Source organism: Salmo salar, chromosome 20, assembly GCF_965601325.2.
Source record: "Salmo salar chromosome 20, fSalSal1, whole genome shotgun sequence".
NCBI lineage: Eukaryota > Metazoa > Chordata > Actinopteri > Salmoniformes > Salmonidae > Salmo > Salmo salar.
Window position 1 is genome coordinate 30,743,948 of NC_138310.1, and position 16,976 is coordinate 30,760,923.

The 16,976-nt window shown below is 42.4% G+C and overlaps 2 protein-coding genes across 2 annotated transcripts in view; one reads left to right on the plus strand and one right to left on the minus strand.

Annotated features, from left to right (window-relative positions):
- Positions 1-7,977: 7,977 nt before the first annotated feature.
- Positions 7,978-9,760, minus strand: cldn5a (claudin 5a). Its single transcript, XM_014161491.3, has one exon. The coding sequence runs from the start codon at positions 9,527-9,529 to the stop codon at positions 8,876-8,878; it is 654 nt and encodes a 217-aa protein (XP_014016966.1). The 5' UTR covers positions 9,530-9,760; the 3' UTR covers positions 7,978-8,875.
- Positions 9,761-11,337: 1,577 nt separating this feature from the next.
- Positions 11,338-16,976, plus strand: part of zgc:63587 (septin-2) — a 37,662-nt gene continuing 32,023 nt past the window's right edge. Inside the window, exon 1 of the mRNA XM_014161492.3 lies at positions 11,338-11,484. The gene's annotated coding sequence lies outside the window, so the exon portion shown is untranslated. The remainder of the gene's footprint in view (positions 11,485-16,976) is intronic.

Consider the following 16,976-nt stretch of genomic DNA (forward strand, 5'->3'; position numbering starts at 1 on the left):
TTTGTCATTTGGGGTATTATGTGTAGATTGATGAGGAAAAACATATAATCTATTTTAGAATAAGGCTGTAACGTAACAATGTGGAAAATGTGAAGAGGTCAGAATACTTTCCGAATGCACTGTATTTGATAACCTCCTCACTGGAAATGTAATTCTAGTTTAATGGAACAACATGTTGCTCCATCTTGATGACAAAAGCAGGAATGTCTTGGGTGGGATGTCAGCGGGAGTAGCCTCTGGTTTTGCTGACCAATTCCAAAAACAACTCCACCACTGTCTAGCCATGCTGAATTATGAGACTGTCTTAAGTAGCCTATAGGTTTTTAACCACTTCTTCTAACAAATATCTTATGTACTTGCTCATCACTTAAGAAAAAAAATAGAATTTGTCCTTTTATTGTAAGCATGGGAATGGAGTGACTGACTCCCACTGTCTTTTATTAGAGACTATCTGGGTGCACCTGCTTTGCCTGAGTCATCTATTACTCTGTCTCTCTTTGGCTGCATTCCAAACACTTAAAAGACACACCCTATCCTCAGCCCTCAATTTAAGTGGGCACTTCTGATGACGTATCATGACGTCTGACGAGTATACGCTTGCAGGGAAAGTGGCGAGGGAGGAAGGAATGATTTTTAAATGGACCACCCTTGGCCGGAAATTCGTCACTCGTTCAACCAGCGATGCTTGTTTTCAGCCACCGGTAGCTTGTGGGTGCTTTATATGCGCTACAGTCAATTATGATTGCATGTCTACTTAAATTATCTATATAATTATTAATATACGCCTACTGTATGATAGCTAGCAAATTAATTAGCTAACGAACGTTGCCTGCCTAGCTGGAACTTCTGAAGAAGGAAAATGTTTTATTTCTATAATTTCCAAAAGCTAACCAAACAAAAACATCATTACTTTTATGAGACGTGTTTGTGCCATCTTGTGCATTAGTAGCACAATTTCTTCTTCACCCCTTTTTCTCCACAATTTCGTGGTATCATATTAGTAGTTGAAGTCTTGACCCATCGCTGCAACTTCCGTACGGACTCGGAAGAGGCGAAGGTCAAGAGCCGTGCGTCCTCTGAAACACAACCCAGCCAAGCCGCACTGCTTCTTGACACAACGCCCGCTTAACCCAGAAGCCAGCCGCATCATTGTGTCGGAGGAAACATCGTACACCTGGCCCGCCACAGGAGTCGCTAGTGTGCGATGGGACAAGAACATACCTGCCGGCCAAACCCTCCCCTAACCCGGAAGACGCTGGGCCAATTGTGTGTCGCCCCATGAGTCTCCCGGGCACGGCCGACTGCGACAGAGCCCGGACTCGAACCAGGATCTCTAGTGGAACAGCTAGCACTGCGATGCATTGCGCTGCAGTACCACTGTGCCACTCGGGAGGCCTGAGTAGCACAATTTCTAACCTTTTTACATTTGATTTTACTTACACTTGTATGTTGACGTATCCATATTGACGTTGAGGTTTTAAGTTTCGGCAGACTTTTCTTAGCGGATGTACAATCATCGCGAATTGAATTATGGGGCCAAAGTAAACATAATTGTGCACTCGCAAACTCGATCAAAAATGAGGGCTGAGGGGCTTACGTTGCGAACTTCCCTTGTTTGGCTAATCATTTGGACTGACGTCCAAGATGGTGAGGGGGATTCCCCCAAGGACATAAGGCGTAAGTGGACAAGGGTGTGTCTTTTATGAGTTTGAAACACAGCCTTTGTCTGAATCACCTCGTTAAAGTAAATCACCTAACTTGTTATTTATCAAAAAATCTGACTAAGAGAGAAGGTACAGTTGAAGTCGGAAGTTTACATACACTTAGGTTGGAGTCATTAAAACTCGTTTTTCAACCACTCCACAAATTTCTTGTTAGCAAACTATAGTTTTGGCAAGTCGGTTAGGACATCTACTTTGTGCATGATACAAGTCATTTTCCCAACAATTGTTTACAGACAGATTATTTCACTTATAATTCACTGTATCACAATTCCAGTAGGTCAGAAGTTTACATACACTAAGTTGACTGTGCCTTTAAAAAGCTTGGAAAATTCCAGAAAATGATGTCATGGCTTTAGAAGCTTCTGATAGGCTATTTGACATCATTTGAGTCAATTGGAGGTGTACCTGTGGATGTATTTCAAGGCCTACCTTCAAACTCAGTGCCTCTTTGCTTGACATGATGGGAAAATCAAAAGAAATCAGCCAAGAACTCAGAAAATAAATTGTAGACAGCCACAAGTCTGGTTCATCCTTGGGAGCAATGTACAAACGCCTGAAGGTACCACGTTCAGCTGTACAAACAATAGTACGCAAGTATAAACACCATGGGATCACGCAGCCATCATACTGCTCAGGAAGGAGACACATTCTGTCTCCTAGAGATGAACGTACTTTGGTACGAAAAGTGCAAATCAATCCCAGAGCAACAACAAAGGACCTTGTGAAGATGCTAGGGGAAACAGGTACAAAAGTATCTATATCCACAGTAAAACGAGTCCTATATCGACATAACCTGAAAGGACACTCAGCAAGGAAGAAGCCACTGCTCCAAAACCACCATAAAAAAGCCAGACTACGGTTTGCAACTGCACATGGGGACAAAGACCGTACTTTTTGGAGAAATGTCCTCTGGTTTGATGAAACAAAATTAGAACTGTTTGGCCATAATGACCATTGTTATGTTTGGAGAAAAAAGGGGGAGGCTTGCAAGCCGAAGAACACCATCCCAACCATGAAGCACAGGGGTGGCAGCATCATGTTGTAGGGGTGCTTTGCTGCAGGAGGGACTGGTGCACTTCACAAAATCGATGGCATCATTCGGAAGGAAATTATGTGTATATATTGAAGCAACATCTCAAGACATCAGTCAGGAAGTTAAAGCTTGGTTGCAAATGGGTCTTCCAAATGGACAATGACCCCAAGCATACTTCCAAAGTTGAGGCAAAATGACTTAAGGACAACAGAGTCAAGGTATTGGAGTGGCCCTCACAAAGCTCTGACCTCAATCCTATAGAAAATGTGTGGCCAGGACTGAAAAAACATGTGCGAGCAAGGAGGCCTACAAACCCGACTTAGTTGCACCAGCTCTGTCAGGAGGAGTGGGCCAAAATTCACCCAATTTATTGTGGGAAGCTTGTGGAAGGCTACCGAAACGTTTCACCCAAGTTAAAGGCAATGCTACCAAATACTAATTGAGTGTGTGTAAACTTCTTACCCACTGGGAATGTGATGAAAGAAATAAAGGCTGAAATAAATCACTCTCTCTACTATTATTCTGACATTTCACATTCTTAAAATAAAGTGGTGATCCTAACTGACCTAAAACAGGGAATGTTTACTAGGATTAAATGTCAGGAATTGTGAAAAACTGAGTTTAAATGTATTTGGCTAAGGTGTATGTAAACTTTCAACTTCAACTGTATGCTCCTACCAGAATCCTGTTATAGGGTGTAGAAGCTTGATATGAAACCAAGTACAGTATTTTGTTTATTCAGAATGTCAGTGCTCTTTCTTTCTCTCTCTCTGGCCACTCTACCATAAAGGCCTGATTGGTGGAGTGCTGCAAGGATGGTTGTCCTTCTGGAAGGTTCTCCCATCTCCACGGAGGAACTCTCGAGCTCTGTCAGAGTGACCATCGGGTTCTTGGTCACCTCCCTGACAAATGCTCTTGTCCGCCGATTGCTCAGTTTGGACGGACGGCCAGCTCTAGGAAGAGTCTTGGTGGTTCCAACTTTTTCCATTTAAGAATGATGGAACCACTGTGTTCTTGGGGACCTTCAATGTTGCAGAAATGTTTTGGTACCCTTCCCCAGATCTGTGCCTCAACACAATCCTGTCTCAGAGCTCAACAGACAATTCCTTCAACCTCCTGGCTTGGTTTTTGCGCTGACATGCACTGTCAACTGTGGGACCTTATATAGACAGGTGTGTGCCTTTCCAAAATCATGTCCAATCAATTGCATCTACCACAGGTGGACTCCAATCAAGTTGTAGAAACTTCTCAAGGATGATCAATGGAAACAGGATGCACCAGAGCTCAATTTCGAGTGTCATTGCAAAGGTTCTGAATACTTATTTAAATAAGGTATTTATGTTTTTTATTTTGTATTAATTCGCAAAAAAATCGAAAAGCCTGTTTACGCTTTGTCATTAGGTATTGTGTGTAGATTGCTGAGGAATTTATAAATCCATTTTAAAATAAGGCTGTAAGTGTAACGTAACGAAATATGGAAAAGTCAAGGGGTCTCAATACTAGCAGGCTACAGTGGAAATGTACAAATTAATGAACGTGATATTTGAGTCTCTCTCTCTCTCTCTCTCACCAATTGATTGTACAATGTAGCTTACACATATATTTCCGTTTGTGAGTGTGTGATATGGGGGTTGGAGACATGTTTATTTCGACATAAATCATTTTTTAAACAATGTCAACACTGCCATGTTGCACTGAGACTTGCTGTTGGAAAACCACATCAGTGTCTGACTTTCGGCTGTCGCAGATGCGCCTCCCGACTTCACTTCTCGACTTTCTACTGTACAGCCGGTTGCTTTCGCCTTACCAGTCAAACGAGGCCAAAAACTCATCCCAATTTCCAACCACTGCACTGGGTTGATGTAACCCCTAAACACAGATCTTGGATCAGCTTACCCTCTCCAATTTCTAACCTTAACCATTAGGGCGATAAATCGAAATTGATCAGGGGGATTTTCAACTCCCGCGCCAACTCCCTCCTTTTCGTGTCTCAATCTCTCTCCCAGTTAGGTCAAGTTTACCGGTTAACACTGTGTTCCCAATGATTCTACTGAGATTAATATTGGCATATTGTATCACATTGGGCACATGTTTTCTTTATGATAAGAATGAATTGTGTTGTGATGGAGTAGGATATTAGTAGTGCAATATGAGTAATTCAATAAAGTTTAATATTTCTTATCTGTAGTTTTTATTGTCAACATTTTGGATAGTTATTTTTTTCTTTAACAAATGATGGCTCGAACAGAATGAACCGCTGAGATCTTACATTCAGTGGTGTGGTGGATGGTATATGCCATATGTCCACTTATTTTTATAGTGGACATTGCATAAACTCACGTCCTAATCCCCATTGATACGTTTCAAAGTAGGGTAGTGGAGGTACACACTGTATCAATTAATAGTGCAGATGGACCAGATCAGAATGTTTAGTTTCAAATGTACAAATGCTGGAGGGCCTACGCGTGAATGTTCCAAAATTCAATTTGCGGGAAAATACCGTTCACATGTGAGGGGTTTCATGGACAGATATTGAAATATCGTTAGAATTTTAGAAAGAGGGGTGATTTAAAGATACAACAACTATCATGGGTTGATAATATGACTAGGATAATGCCATTGGATGCTAGACAATGAAAGAAAGTTTAAAGAAAACCAATACAACAGGAGAAGGCATGAGGAACTCTAAAAATAATTGCCTCCATCTTTCTATGGTGGGATTTTGGCTATAGGCTACTTTGAAGCAAGGAAAGTTAAATAAAGGTTAAATAAAAAATACATGTAAAAAAGCAAGGAAAGACATCCATAATATGAAGTAAAACACCCAGGTTTCAAACAATTAAGGAAAAGGGAAAATATAGTGATGCTAATGATAGGCTCTTCTGGTAGATGGAAAAGCTTTCCCAAAAACGTTCTATATTACATGTTAACCAGTTACAAAGTCGTCTACCTGTCAAAATTATTATTTGCACCATTGTAGACGATGTCATGGCGACGTTGGTCATGAATAGAAACACTTAATCCGGTCTAACGGTCGTCTCGCGCCGAACTGAGCATGTGCAGGCCATCAAATCAAAGGGACTCCTTCGATATAAAATAGTTTTGGACGAAAATGAAAACGTATCAGTTTGTCAATTTCACGAGGTTGGAGTAATAATAGGTTCAACTACTTAAGACACTGTCTCGAATCTAGGTTGGGCCATTAGATTTCGAGAAAATGAACAAATAAAGAATAATGTTTCACTTCTCTCATTGACTTCTCAAACACCAAGCCCCGACCTGGTCTGTTTGGTTTGTTTCGCAAGCTTTCCTGGAAATCTTGAAATCTAAAACCGGCGAATTTCTGACTCAGTTGACAGCCTCATTTATCAGTTTCAATTAGCCTACTTGCACAGTACAGCTTGGGCTGGACTAACTGTGAAATACCAATAGGTGATTGATCATTTTAGGTTATTCAGAGCGTAGCCTATGTCACTGTTTATCATATAATTTTCCACACAGGGCACCTGTCCTTTACCAGGGGGGCTGTTAGGACAAAAATAAGCTAAATGATTGTATACCCAATTCTCCTGGCACCTCTACACCACTGCTTACGTTCTTACACATAGTTATTGTTGCTGTGGTCATTGCTGAATTACTGGCTTTTCGTAAATCCCTTCTCCCTGTCCGTTGCCTCTGCAGATGTTCCGGTTTTCAGGGGAAATGGAAAGAGAGCCTGTGACGCGACTTCTGCTTTTGGACATTAACAAGGCGACACTCCATCTTAACTCCCTCCACATTTACCGGATTGGTTGAACAGCGCAGTAGAGAACCTCCCCAACAGTTTTTTTCTTCTTCTCGTCAAGACCAGCATATAGGGGATCTAGTTTCAGGCGTTTCTTTTATGACTGCTACGTTAGGTTACAGGCGGGGAGTCTGTGTGTGGCTGGGTGGGTGTGGGTCTTTGGAATGTCCCCAGGCTGGGCCTTTATGAGGCTCATCCATACCACCACATCATAGACCCTGTCGCTAGGCAACAGCAGGTCCTAAACCGTTACCATGGCAAGAGCCCATTGAGTGACGTTGCCTCTTTTCTCTCTGGAATGGGGGTCATTTTAGAGGTGCACCCCCAACTCTACACCCCAGACAGTCCCCAAATAACAGCCTAGCCCATTCCCGACAGACCATACTGCTTCTTTGTGCTGAAACACCAGATACACACCAGAGTCGGAATGCCTATAGAGGGGGTTAGGGGAGTGATGCGATGCCTAGGTTGTCCTCAGCGAAAAGTTACAGTGAACGTTTGGGATGGGCATCTGCAAGTGCACGCTAAGATGTTTATTCACAATGGAGTTCTATCAAGTGGCTCTTGGCCACTTTTGGCTAAAATGTCAATTGCATAGCCTACATGCAGTTGTTGGACATCATTTTTCTCTCTACTAATAATGTCGTTGTCGTTTTTTCACCAAAAGATAATCAGCCCAACTCATATCTACCTCGATTCAGTTAAGCTGGTGAATGACCTTTACATGTTCTAGTTATAAGTGGGCATATGACCCACTAAGACTTATGTGGCCAGCTAAAGTATAAGTAAGCTTTGAAAATCCAGCCAAAGCTTCGAACACGGGGCATTCATAATCAGCTCTGAGAATACCAATAGTTTACATGACAGATGTTTTTGTTAATTAAGTTAAAACTAAAAAAAATTATTTGCATAATGTAGGCCTAGTATTTTAAAACAATAATTACAGGAAATCATTTTATTTTAACTCAAAGACACCGAAAGTTGGGAATGTATTTTAACAGAAAAGGTCAGAACTTTTTTCATCTCACCCAAAAAGTTGTTTTGCCAACACAATCAGTCAATCTACAACCCACAATCACACAGGCCTACAAAATCAAACCCCTCCATTGGCGGGAAAGAGCGATAGTGGTGGAAAGACATTCGAATTTGCACGCCTTTTAAACAGCGCGGTGGGGTGAGAAAGAGCTGTCTGAAAGGGGGATGGGTCGGGGAGTATTGTGTGCTTAACAGCAGAGCCCCACTCTTTCTGAATGGTTATTGTCATCTAGATTTCTGTAGTTCACCAAAATACTTTATCCTGCTGGGGAACTCAACGCAGGCGTCAGGCCCAGACATAAATAATATTGAAGATTTGCAAACTACATGTTCTGATGCCCAATTTATTATATTGTTTCAACTACATTTCGATTTGTTTAAATAAAACACGGTAGAACAAATACGTTTAAGACGATATCAGTTTAATCTCAGTTTAACATTGGAAAGAATATTGCATGAAATATATAATGGATCTTTACATCAAACATCAACAAATCCAGTTAGTAAAACAGCAGTGTATTCCTACAAATTCATGACAAGAAACACATCCAGCACAGCTTCTACATACAGATATAAAACTCACATTTGCAAACTTTTAAAAATTTCATCTTAAGATAGGTGAAGTGGACTGGACATCCTATATTTGGCATCTAAATCTATGGTCCTAATTTTTGTAAAATAGTTTATATTCCACTATTATAGACACATATAAGGACGCCTGAGTTGTGTTTTCCTTAAAAATAGGCCTATCCTACATTTATTTTTTTAGCTCGTCCCACAGTCCCATGAAGCAAAAATCCACTATCCAAAAACCTTTTAGGTGGTTTGCAGTGCTATTACTCCGAAATCACAGAAACTGTAGCCTACACTGAAGTAAAAAAAACTGTGGATATATTCAGTCGTATAATCTTCCTTTAGGAAAAAAAACCTCACAATGGTAAACATTTCAAAATGCAAGGGATTATGAGCGATCATAGAAAATATAGACTAGGACATTTAAAAATACAGGTACCTAAAACAAAGACGCTCATTTTTGTCATTGGCTATCACTTTATATCCAGACGTATATGCATAGTCTCCAAAAAGTTTATTTTCTGCTGTTTGCAAAAATGATGAACAAATATGTTCTCCAATATTGTGTTTAGTTTATAGTCTGTGTAACAAAATTATGCTTTAATTGATTTCAATGTTCAGAGTAAACTGCAGGTGCAAAAAATACGTTAAAAAAATAGTTTTTCAAAAGATCACAGCACATTTACGCACAGCATAGCTACCGCATCCCGAAGGTGGGAAGCAGGGCTACACGTAATTCCTTTTGTCATAGTCTCCGGTCCCGTTCGGTGTGGCCCGTTTGGTCGGGGAATATTTGGCCGAATAGCCCGAATTCCCGTTAGAAGGACAAGAGCAGCAGAGTAGCGCGCCCCCGATCAGCAGGAGCGCCGTGGCCGCCCAACCGATGTAGAGCGCGGCCCCGATCTCCCTCTTTTTGGACGCGGGCACCTGTGGGTTGTAGAAGTCAGAGATGATGTTGTTGGCCATCCAGCAGAGAGGAACTAACACAAACAACCCACTGGTGATGTAGATGACCCCTCCGGCGTTTACCACCCGGGTTTTGACGTTCTCGGCGCTAATGCAGTTGGTGCACTGCGCCCCGGCGATCACCACCATCAGCCCCAGCACGCCAAACACACACGAGATGACGGTGAGGGCTCGCGCCGCCTGCAGGTCGTGGCCGAGCGCAAGGACAGAGTCGTGCACCTTGCACTGCATCTGGCCGGTGCTCTGCACCACACAGGACATCCAGAGCCCATCCCAGATGGTCTGAGCCACCACAATGTTGGCCTCGATGAACGCCGTTACCTTCCACATGGGCATCCCGCACACCACCATCACCAGGAGCGAGCCAATGACGCACAGCCCCAACCCAAGGATCTCCAGTCCAGCGGACACCATCTTCGCTACTTTTTAAGGGATATTTGTTATAATTTGTGTCCTCTGTGCGTGAACAACGCGTCTTTATGTGGATGCTGCGCTTTGGAATATCTGAGCTTCAGACAGATTCAGACAGCGTCGATTTGTTTGAGACTCCTTACATCACTCTTGCTACAAATAGTCTACAACAGGCTGTCGTTTTAGTCAGTATGTTTCTAACTGTAAAAACAACTGAACGCATAGAGCGGCTTGACCAATTATATGTTTTGAGGGGTGGGGGTGACTCCACAAGTGCTAAAGCCAGAGGAAAAACTTTCACCCAATCAGAAGTCACCGCATCCTCTCAGCACCAATGAGGAGGCAGGGATGTTGGATGAGAATGAACAAAGCCAGGAGACCGCATTTTGTGCGTGCGTGCGAGAACAGTTAGTCGGTTGACTATAGGGTTGGGAACAAACGCAGAGGACTTGTAAGACCCTAGGCTGTAATAAAACATATTCTAACTAAGTTGCTCATTACTGGAATAGCCTTCACAATAACTAAATTATATGATTTTGAACCAAACATAATTGCTGGGCTCTTATTTCCAATTTAGTAGAATTTAAGAACATACAATTATTTGGTTATACCCATAGCCAGACCCATATGCTACTGTATATGACTCTGGTTCTAGCCAGAAGTGCATCATTTAGTATAACATTCGATGTTATTGAATTAAAAAAATATTTTGGAACATTGTAATAATAGCCTAATAAAAAACTAAAACACCACATAGCCTATGTAATGGCCCCAGCCAGAGCAGTTAGGATTGTCTACTGCTGTCGACAGTATGCTGTTTGCAGGCTACAGACTGGACTCACTGGACCATAAGCAGGTGTTATGTTAGTTGCATTACAAATGTAGCCTATGTAATGGCCCCAACCAAGCAATTAGGATTGCCTAATGCTGTGACAGTATGCTGATTGCAGGCTAAAACTGGACTCACTGGACCATAAGCAGGTGTAATGTTAGTTACATTACAAATGTTGTTTTTGCTTCTGGTGGGTTCAGGGCATAATTAAGTATATAAACATTTTAATTTACGTCATTTAGCAGACGCTCTTATCCAGAGCGACTTACATGAGTAATTAGGGTTAAGTGCCTTGCTCAAGGTCCACATCGACATATGTTTCACCAAATGTATGTAAACTTTGTTTAAACTCAGTTGTCTTTATTCTATCTCTAAATATTGTCTATCACTAGCAGCGCCATACTCCCAAGTAACATTCTGAGTAGTCTATGTGTAAATGTAGCCTACTTGGCCAATAAAGGTGATTCTGATTCGAAACTGCGACCTTCAGATTATTGGCCCAACGCTCCTAACCGCTAGACTAGCTGCCGCCCAGGCTACATGCCGCCTGTTTCTAATACATCTAGACTAGGTCTATATGTCAGAACATTTCTTGAAATATATTTAATTGGAAAAAAAATTTTAAAACCATGCACGCTCTCCTTGACTGTTTTGTTTTCCAAGTTTGCATCGACTTGAATTTAAAGTTTTCATTTAGGATACTTCCCGTAGGCTACATTAGCATAGACGATGCTTGTTACAATGTTACTGTTGACAAGCGTGGAATCACAGTGCTGCTTCCTACACAATAATGTATGAGAAATAATGTATCCTCTCACGAACTCCCATATAATAACGTGTAACAACCAAAGCGTGACATCATACACGATATCCGCCTCGTATAGAAACTGAGCAGTATGGCTGCCATCTTGGATCTTGAATTACCTATGCATATCGTTGATTCCACCCTGGTTTGAGCCGTAATGAACCCAGTTGCACTGCCTACCACCCATGAAAAAAGACAAACGGGCGTCATGGGATGAGGGCGGGACATTGGAGCTGTTTCCGGAGTCCCTTCCCTGGCCTGGGATAGAAAGAAGAGGGGGAAAATACTTCTGTTTATTTACATTTCATAAGTTACACACAGGTAAGGTCTCAAACGGTCGTATATGAATGCTTGTCTACCGAATGAGTGAGAGAAAGAGAGAAAAGGGATGAGTTTTTAGCGAGATCAGATAGTTGAAACTTGGCAACATGACACCACTCACTCACTGGAATAGCAACCTTTTCATGCTGAAGTTTGACATAAAACAAAGAGTTTCATAGTGCTTCGAAAGTTGAATTGATAGGCCTGTTTCCTATTTACAATAAGGTACACTGTTTCCATGTAAAGTATATGCAATTATGCCTAACATATTCGCCGTAAATTCTTCATAGAGTGTCGTGTTTAGAATATGTCAATCTTTCCCAAACTGGGTGTGGACGTCAAAACTAGTAGACAACAAAAGGCCAAAACATTTCCGCTACATTAAACATCCTAACTTATAATTCAAAGAGAGAACTTTTTGTTGTTGTTGAAAAATACAAAATCATTATACAAAATCATGAACCACACATTTCACTTGTGACAATATTGACTTTGACAATGCATTGTGTATAGTAGCCTGTGAGTATGTATGTATGTATGTATGTATGTATGTATGTATGTATGTATGTATGTATGTATGTATGTATGTATGTATGAGGGGTAACTATCCCCAGAGGGAAAGGTCCAATGGTTCACACAAAAAAGCAATGTTTGGTAAAAATGTGGTATATGGATGATGGTCATGCTTAGGCAAACAAACTATGAAGGAAAATAAGTACAGTTTACACTTTTTTAGCTCTTTAATGAAATGCTGTTTTGAGAAAAGGGGCATTTTCCCCAAGCCCTGGGGTAACTGCACACAGCCATGAAATCTCCATAGACAAACATTGGCAGTAGAATGGCCTTCCTGAAGAGCTCAGTGACTTTCAACGTGGCACCGTTATAGGACGCCACCTTTCCAACAAGTCAGTTTGTAAAATGTCTGCCCTACTAGAGCTTCCCCGGTCAACTGTAAGTGCTGTTGTGGAAACGTCTAGGAGCAACAATTGCTCAGCCGTGAAGTGGTAAGCCTCACAAGCTCATAGAGCAGGACTGCTGAAGCGCGTAGTGTGTAAAAATTGCCTGTCCTCGGTTGCAACACTCACTACAGAGTTCCAAACTGCCTCTGGAAGCAACGTCAGCACAAGAACTGTTCGTTGGGAGCTTCATGAAATGGGTTTCCATGGCTGAGCAGCCGCACACAAGCCTAAGATCACAATGCGCAATGCCAAGCGTCGGCTGGAGTAGTGTAAAGCTCGCCGCCATTGGACTCTAGAGCAGTGGAAATGCATTCTCTGGAAGGATGAATCACGTTTCACTTTCTGGCAGTCCGACGGACAAATCTGGATTTGGCGGATGCCAGGAGAACGCTACCTGCCCCAACGCGCATAGTGCCAATTGTAAAGTTTGGTGGAGGAATAATAGTCTGGGGTTAGCCCCTTAGTTCCAGTGAAGGGAAATCTTAATGCTACAGCATACAATGACATTCTAGACGATTCTGTGCTTCCAACTTTGTGGCAACATTTTGGGGAAGGCCCTTTCCTGTTTCACCATGACATTGCCCGTGCACAAAGCGAGGTCCATACAGAAATGGTTTGTCGAGATTGGTGTGGAAGAACTTCACTGTCCTGCACAGAGCCTTGACCTCAACCCTATGGAACACGTTTGGGATGAATTGGAACACCGACTGCGAGCCAGGCCTAATTGCCCAACATCAGTACCGACCTCACTAATCCTCTTGTGGCTGAATGGAAGTAAGTCCCCGCAGCAATGTTTCAACATCTAGTGGAAAGCCTTCCCAGAAGAGTGGAAGATGTTATAGCAGCAAAAGGGGGACCAACTCCATATTAATGCCCATGATTTTGGAATGAGATGCTTGCTGAGCAGGTGTCCACATACTTTTGATCATGTAGTGTATATAGGTTACTGTATGGATGTAGTCTGTGACCAAAACATGTGTTGTTGTACTGAGTTCATTTCAATTCCTAGAACCTGACATAACCGTTAAACATCAGATTTATCATTGACCTCTGACGGTTTAGCACGTCCTGATAAAATAAATTGTATGTTTAGACAACTCCACAATAACAGTAGGAAACAATAATAAGTATTCTCATTGTGTGTGTCTCTGAGCTAAGAGATGGCGGAGGGCCACTATTGAACTGCTATCATCCATCTTGGCTCATATCTTTTGGCTCAGGGAGTCTATGAACATTTCATTTCCCTCTGAGTGGATGGAGATAATATAGGGGCAGCCTTTATTGTGAATGTTTAGGTCATGATAGGAGACCCTTATATTGAACTCAAATATGGTGGCGGTTTAGGTAGAGGTTGCCCATGAGCACAGATCTAGGATCAGCGTACCCTCTAAATTCTGACCTTATCCATTATCGGGGAAACATAAAACTGGTGTTTTATCAGTGTCAAGGGCCAAGTTCCTCTTACTCCTGAAAAACGCAGACTGCCTCCCAAATAGCACCATATTCCCACTTGTAGTGCACTACTTTTGACCAGGGCTCATAGGTCCCAAATGGCACCCTAATACCCATTGGCCATTTGATTAACCTCAGCGTGAGCCGTCTCTTTCTCTAGTCTTATCTCATAAGGACAGTGCTAAGAGGGAGCCCTCTGACACCACTCATCAAGGAGGGACGTTTCCTTTTGTTTTGTAGTGTGGTGTGAACGGAAAAACAACATGAATCAGACTGACATGTCCAAGTGGAGATCCAGAGTGGTGCTCTCAGTAATTGTACTGTACAGGATATGTTGTAATCCTCAATACTGGCAAATGGACAGTGGCTTGGAAGAGGATTTGTGTCCACCCATAGAACAGTCCAGTTCTAACCTCGTAGAATGATGTCATGAAGATATGCTATGGGGTCTGTTTTCTTTCAGTCTTTCTAAGGAACTTTGGTGCTTTGGTAATGGACACAGATGCTAAACTTAGAACTACCCATGCATTATGGAAGTTGGGTCAGTACTGAGATGTTTATGCATTGTAGGAGTGGTATAGTTGTAAGAATTTCACAGTAAGGCCTACACTTGTTGTATTTGGCGCATGTGACAGAGTTTGATTTTAGTTTTAGGATTTCACAACATAAATAGAAAAATGTGACATTCTACTTATATTGCTCTGCCATTTTAACCCTGTGATCCCATGTTGGTCATACAGTAGCTAGGCCTTTGTGCATAGTGAAACAATGTTATGATAACATTTTTGCTTTGCCATCAAACCCTTCTGTAGCTTGACTATTTCCGCTTCTGTCCCCATCATCATAAAAGGGCCATCCTGTGCTCTGTACTCTGTCTGTGTTATGAACAGCCCTGCTGGTTTCCGCTGGCTTGAAAGGCTTTCTCATTCCGCCCATTGTTATGGTTTTTCTTTTCATTGCTTGTAGAGAGCTCCTGAAACAGAGTATAACAGCTTTATTATTGTTGCCCACATCACCTCGTGACCCCCAAAGGACCACTTATTACAGTCAAGCTTCAAACCCCCTACTGTGTATGTGTGTACATGTGAGTCTGCCAACTTTCTTTTTATGAGGCTTCGTTCAGGTTATTAGTTCGCTGCCCAGTCATAGAATAGCTCAAATCAGAGTGGACTGTAGCTGCAAATTTCAGGAAGAGGTTCTTAACCAAGAGACCAAATCAAGCAAAAATAGATTTAAAAATAATAACAAATTTAATATAGATTTTCATAGGTCTCAATAATTATGTCTGGCTTAAATGTGTTGTTTTAAGTTACTGTGTGACTAAGAGGTAAGGTGTATAGATTCACAGCCACCACAGCCCCTCCAGCTAATAAATCAAGTGTAAACCTCACATGCCAGGATTTTGGCTTAACTAAGGTGGCATTTTTCCTTCTTCGCCAAACTGTTTAATCTCTCTCAGGTCTCCCTTAAATGGGTATTATTAAGTGAGTATTATTGCTGCCTGCCTCCTGCCTGTATCTCCCGTAGTGTTGCCTTTGTGTTAATACCACAGCGATAATGGAACAGCTTAATTAATCTACAGCTGTTTCCCACAGAGATAGTCCAGGAATAACACGTGTGTGTGTGTGTGTGTGTGTGTGTGTGTGTGTGTGTGTGTGTGTGTGTGTGTGAGAGTGGATGTGTTTAACTATACTTGTGGGGACCAGAAGTCCCCACAAGAATAGTAAACAAAGAAAAATTTGACCAACTGGGGACATTTTGTTAGTCCCCACATGCCATTTAGAATCCCACCGCACCTTCTCCGCTCTGCAATCTGGTTTCAGAGCTGGTCATGGGTGCACCTCAGCCACGCTCAAGGTCCTAAATGATATCGTAACCGCCATAGATAAGAAACAATACTATGTTGCCATATTCATTGACCTGGCCAAGGCTTTCGACTCTGTCAATCACCACATCGGCAGACTCAATAGCCTTGGTTTCTCAAATGATTGCCTCGCCTGGTTCACCAACTACTTCTCTGATAGAGTTCAGTGTGTCAAATCGGAGGGCCTGTTGTCCGGGTCTCTGGCAGTCTCTATGGGGGTGCCACAGGGTTCAATTCTTGGGCCAACTCTTTTCTCTGTATACATCAATGATGTCGCTCTTGCTGCTGGTGAATCTCTGATCCACCTCTACGCAGACGACACCATTCTGTATACTTCTGGCCCTTCTTTGGACACTGTGTTAACAACCCTCCAGACGAGTTTCAATGCCATACAACACTCCTTCCATGGCCTCCAACTGCTCTTAAATACAAGTAAAACTAAATGCATGCTCTTCAACCGATTGCTGCCTGCACCTGCCCACCTGTCGAGCATCACTACTCTGGACGGTTCTGACTTAGAATATGTGGACAACTACAAATACCTAGGTGTCTGGTTAGACTGTAAGCTCTCCTTCCAGACTCACATCAAACATCTCCAATCCAAAGTTAAATCTAGAATTGGCTTCCTATTTTGCAACAAAGCATCCTTCACTCATACTGCCAAACATACCCTCGTAAAACTGACTATCCTACCGATCCTTGACTTCGGCGATGTCATTTACAAAATAGCCTCCAATACCCTACTCAATAAACTGGATGCAGTCTATCACAGTGCCATCCGTTTTGTCACCAAAGCCCCATATACTACCCACCATTGCGACCTGTACGCTCTCGTTGGCTAGCCCTCGCTTCATACTTGTCGCTAAACCCACTGGCTCCAGGTCATCTACAAGACCCTGCTAGGTAAAGTCCCCCCTTATCTCCGCTCACTGGTCACTATAGCAGCACCCACCTGTAGCATGCGCTCCAGCAGGTATATCTCGCTGGTCACCCCCAAAGCCAATTCCTCCTTTGGCCGTCTCTCCTTCCAGTTCTCTGCTGCCAATGACTGGAACGAACTACAAAAATCTCCGAAACTGGAAACACTTATCTCCCTCACTAGCTTTAAGCACCAGCTGTCAGAGCAGCTCACAGATCACTGCACCTGTACATAGTCCATCTATAATTTAGCCCATACAACTACCTCTTCCCCTACTGTATTTATTTATTTTGCTCCT

Bases quoted from the DNA above. Each gene is read 5' to 3' on its own strand.
- cldn5a (XM_014161491.3), bottom strand. From the start codon at position 9,529: ATGGTGTCCGCTGGACTGGAGATCCTTGGGTTGGGGCTGTGCGTCATT.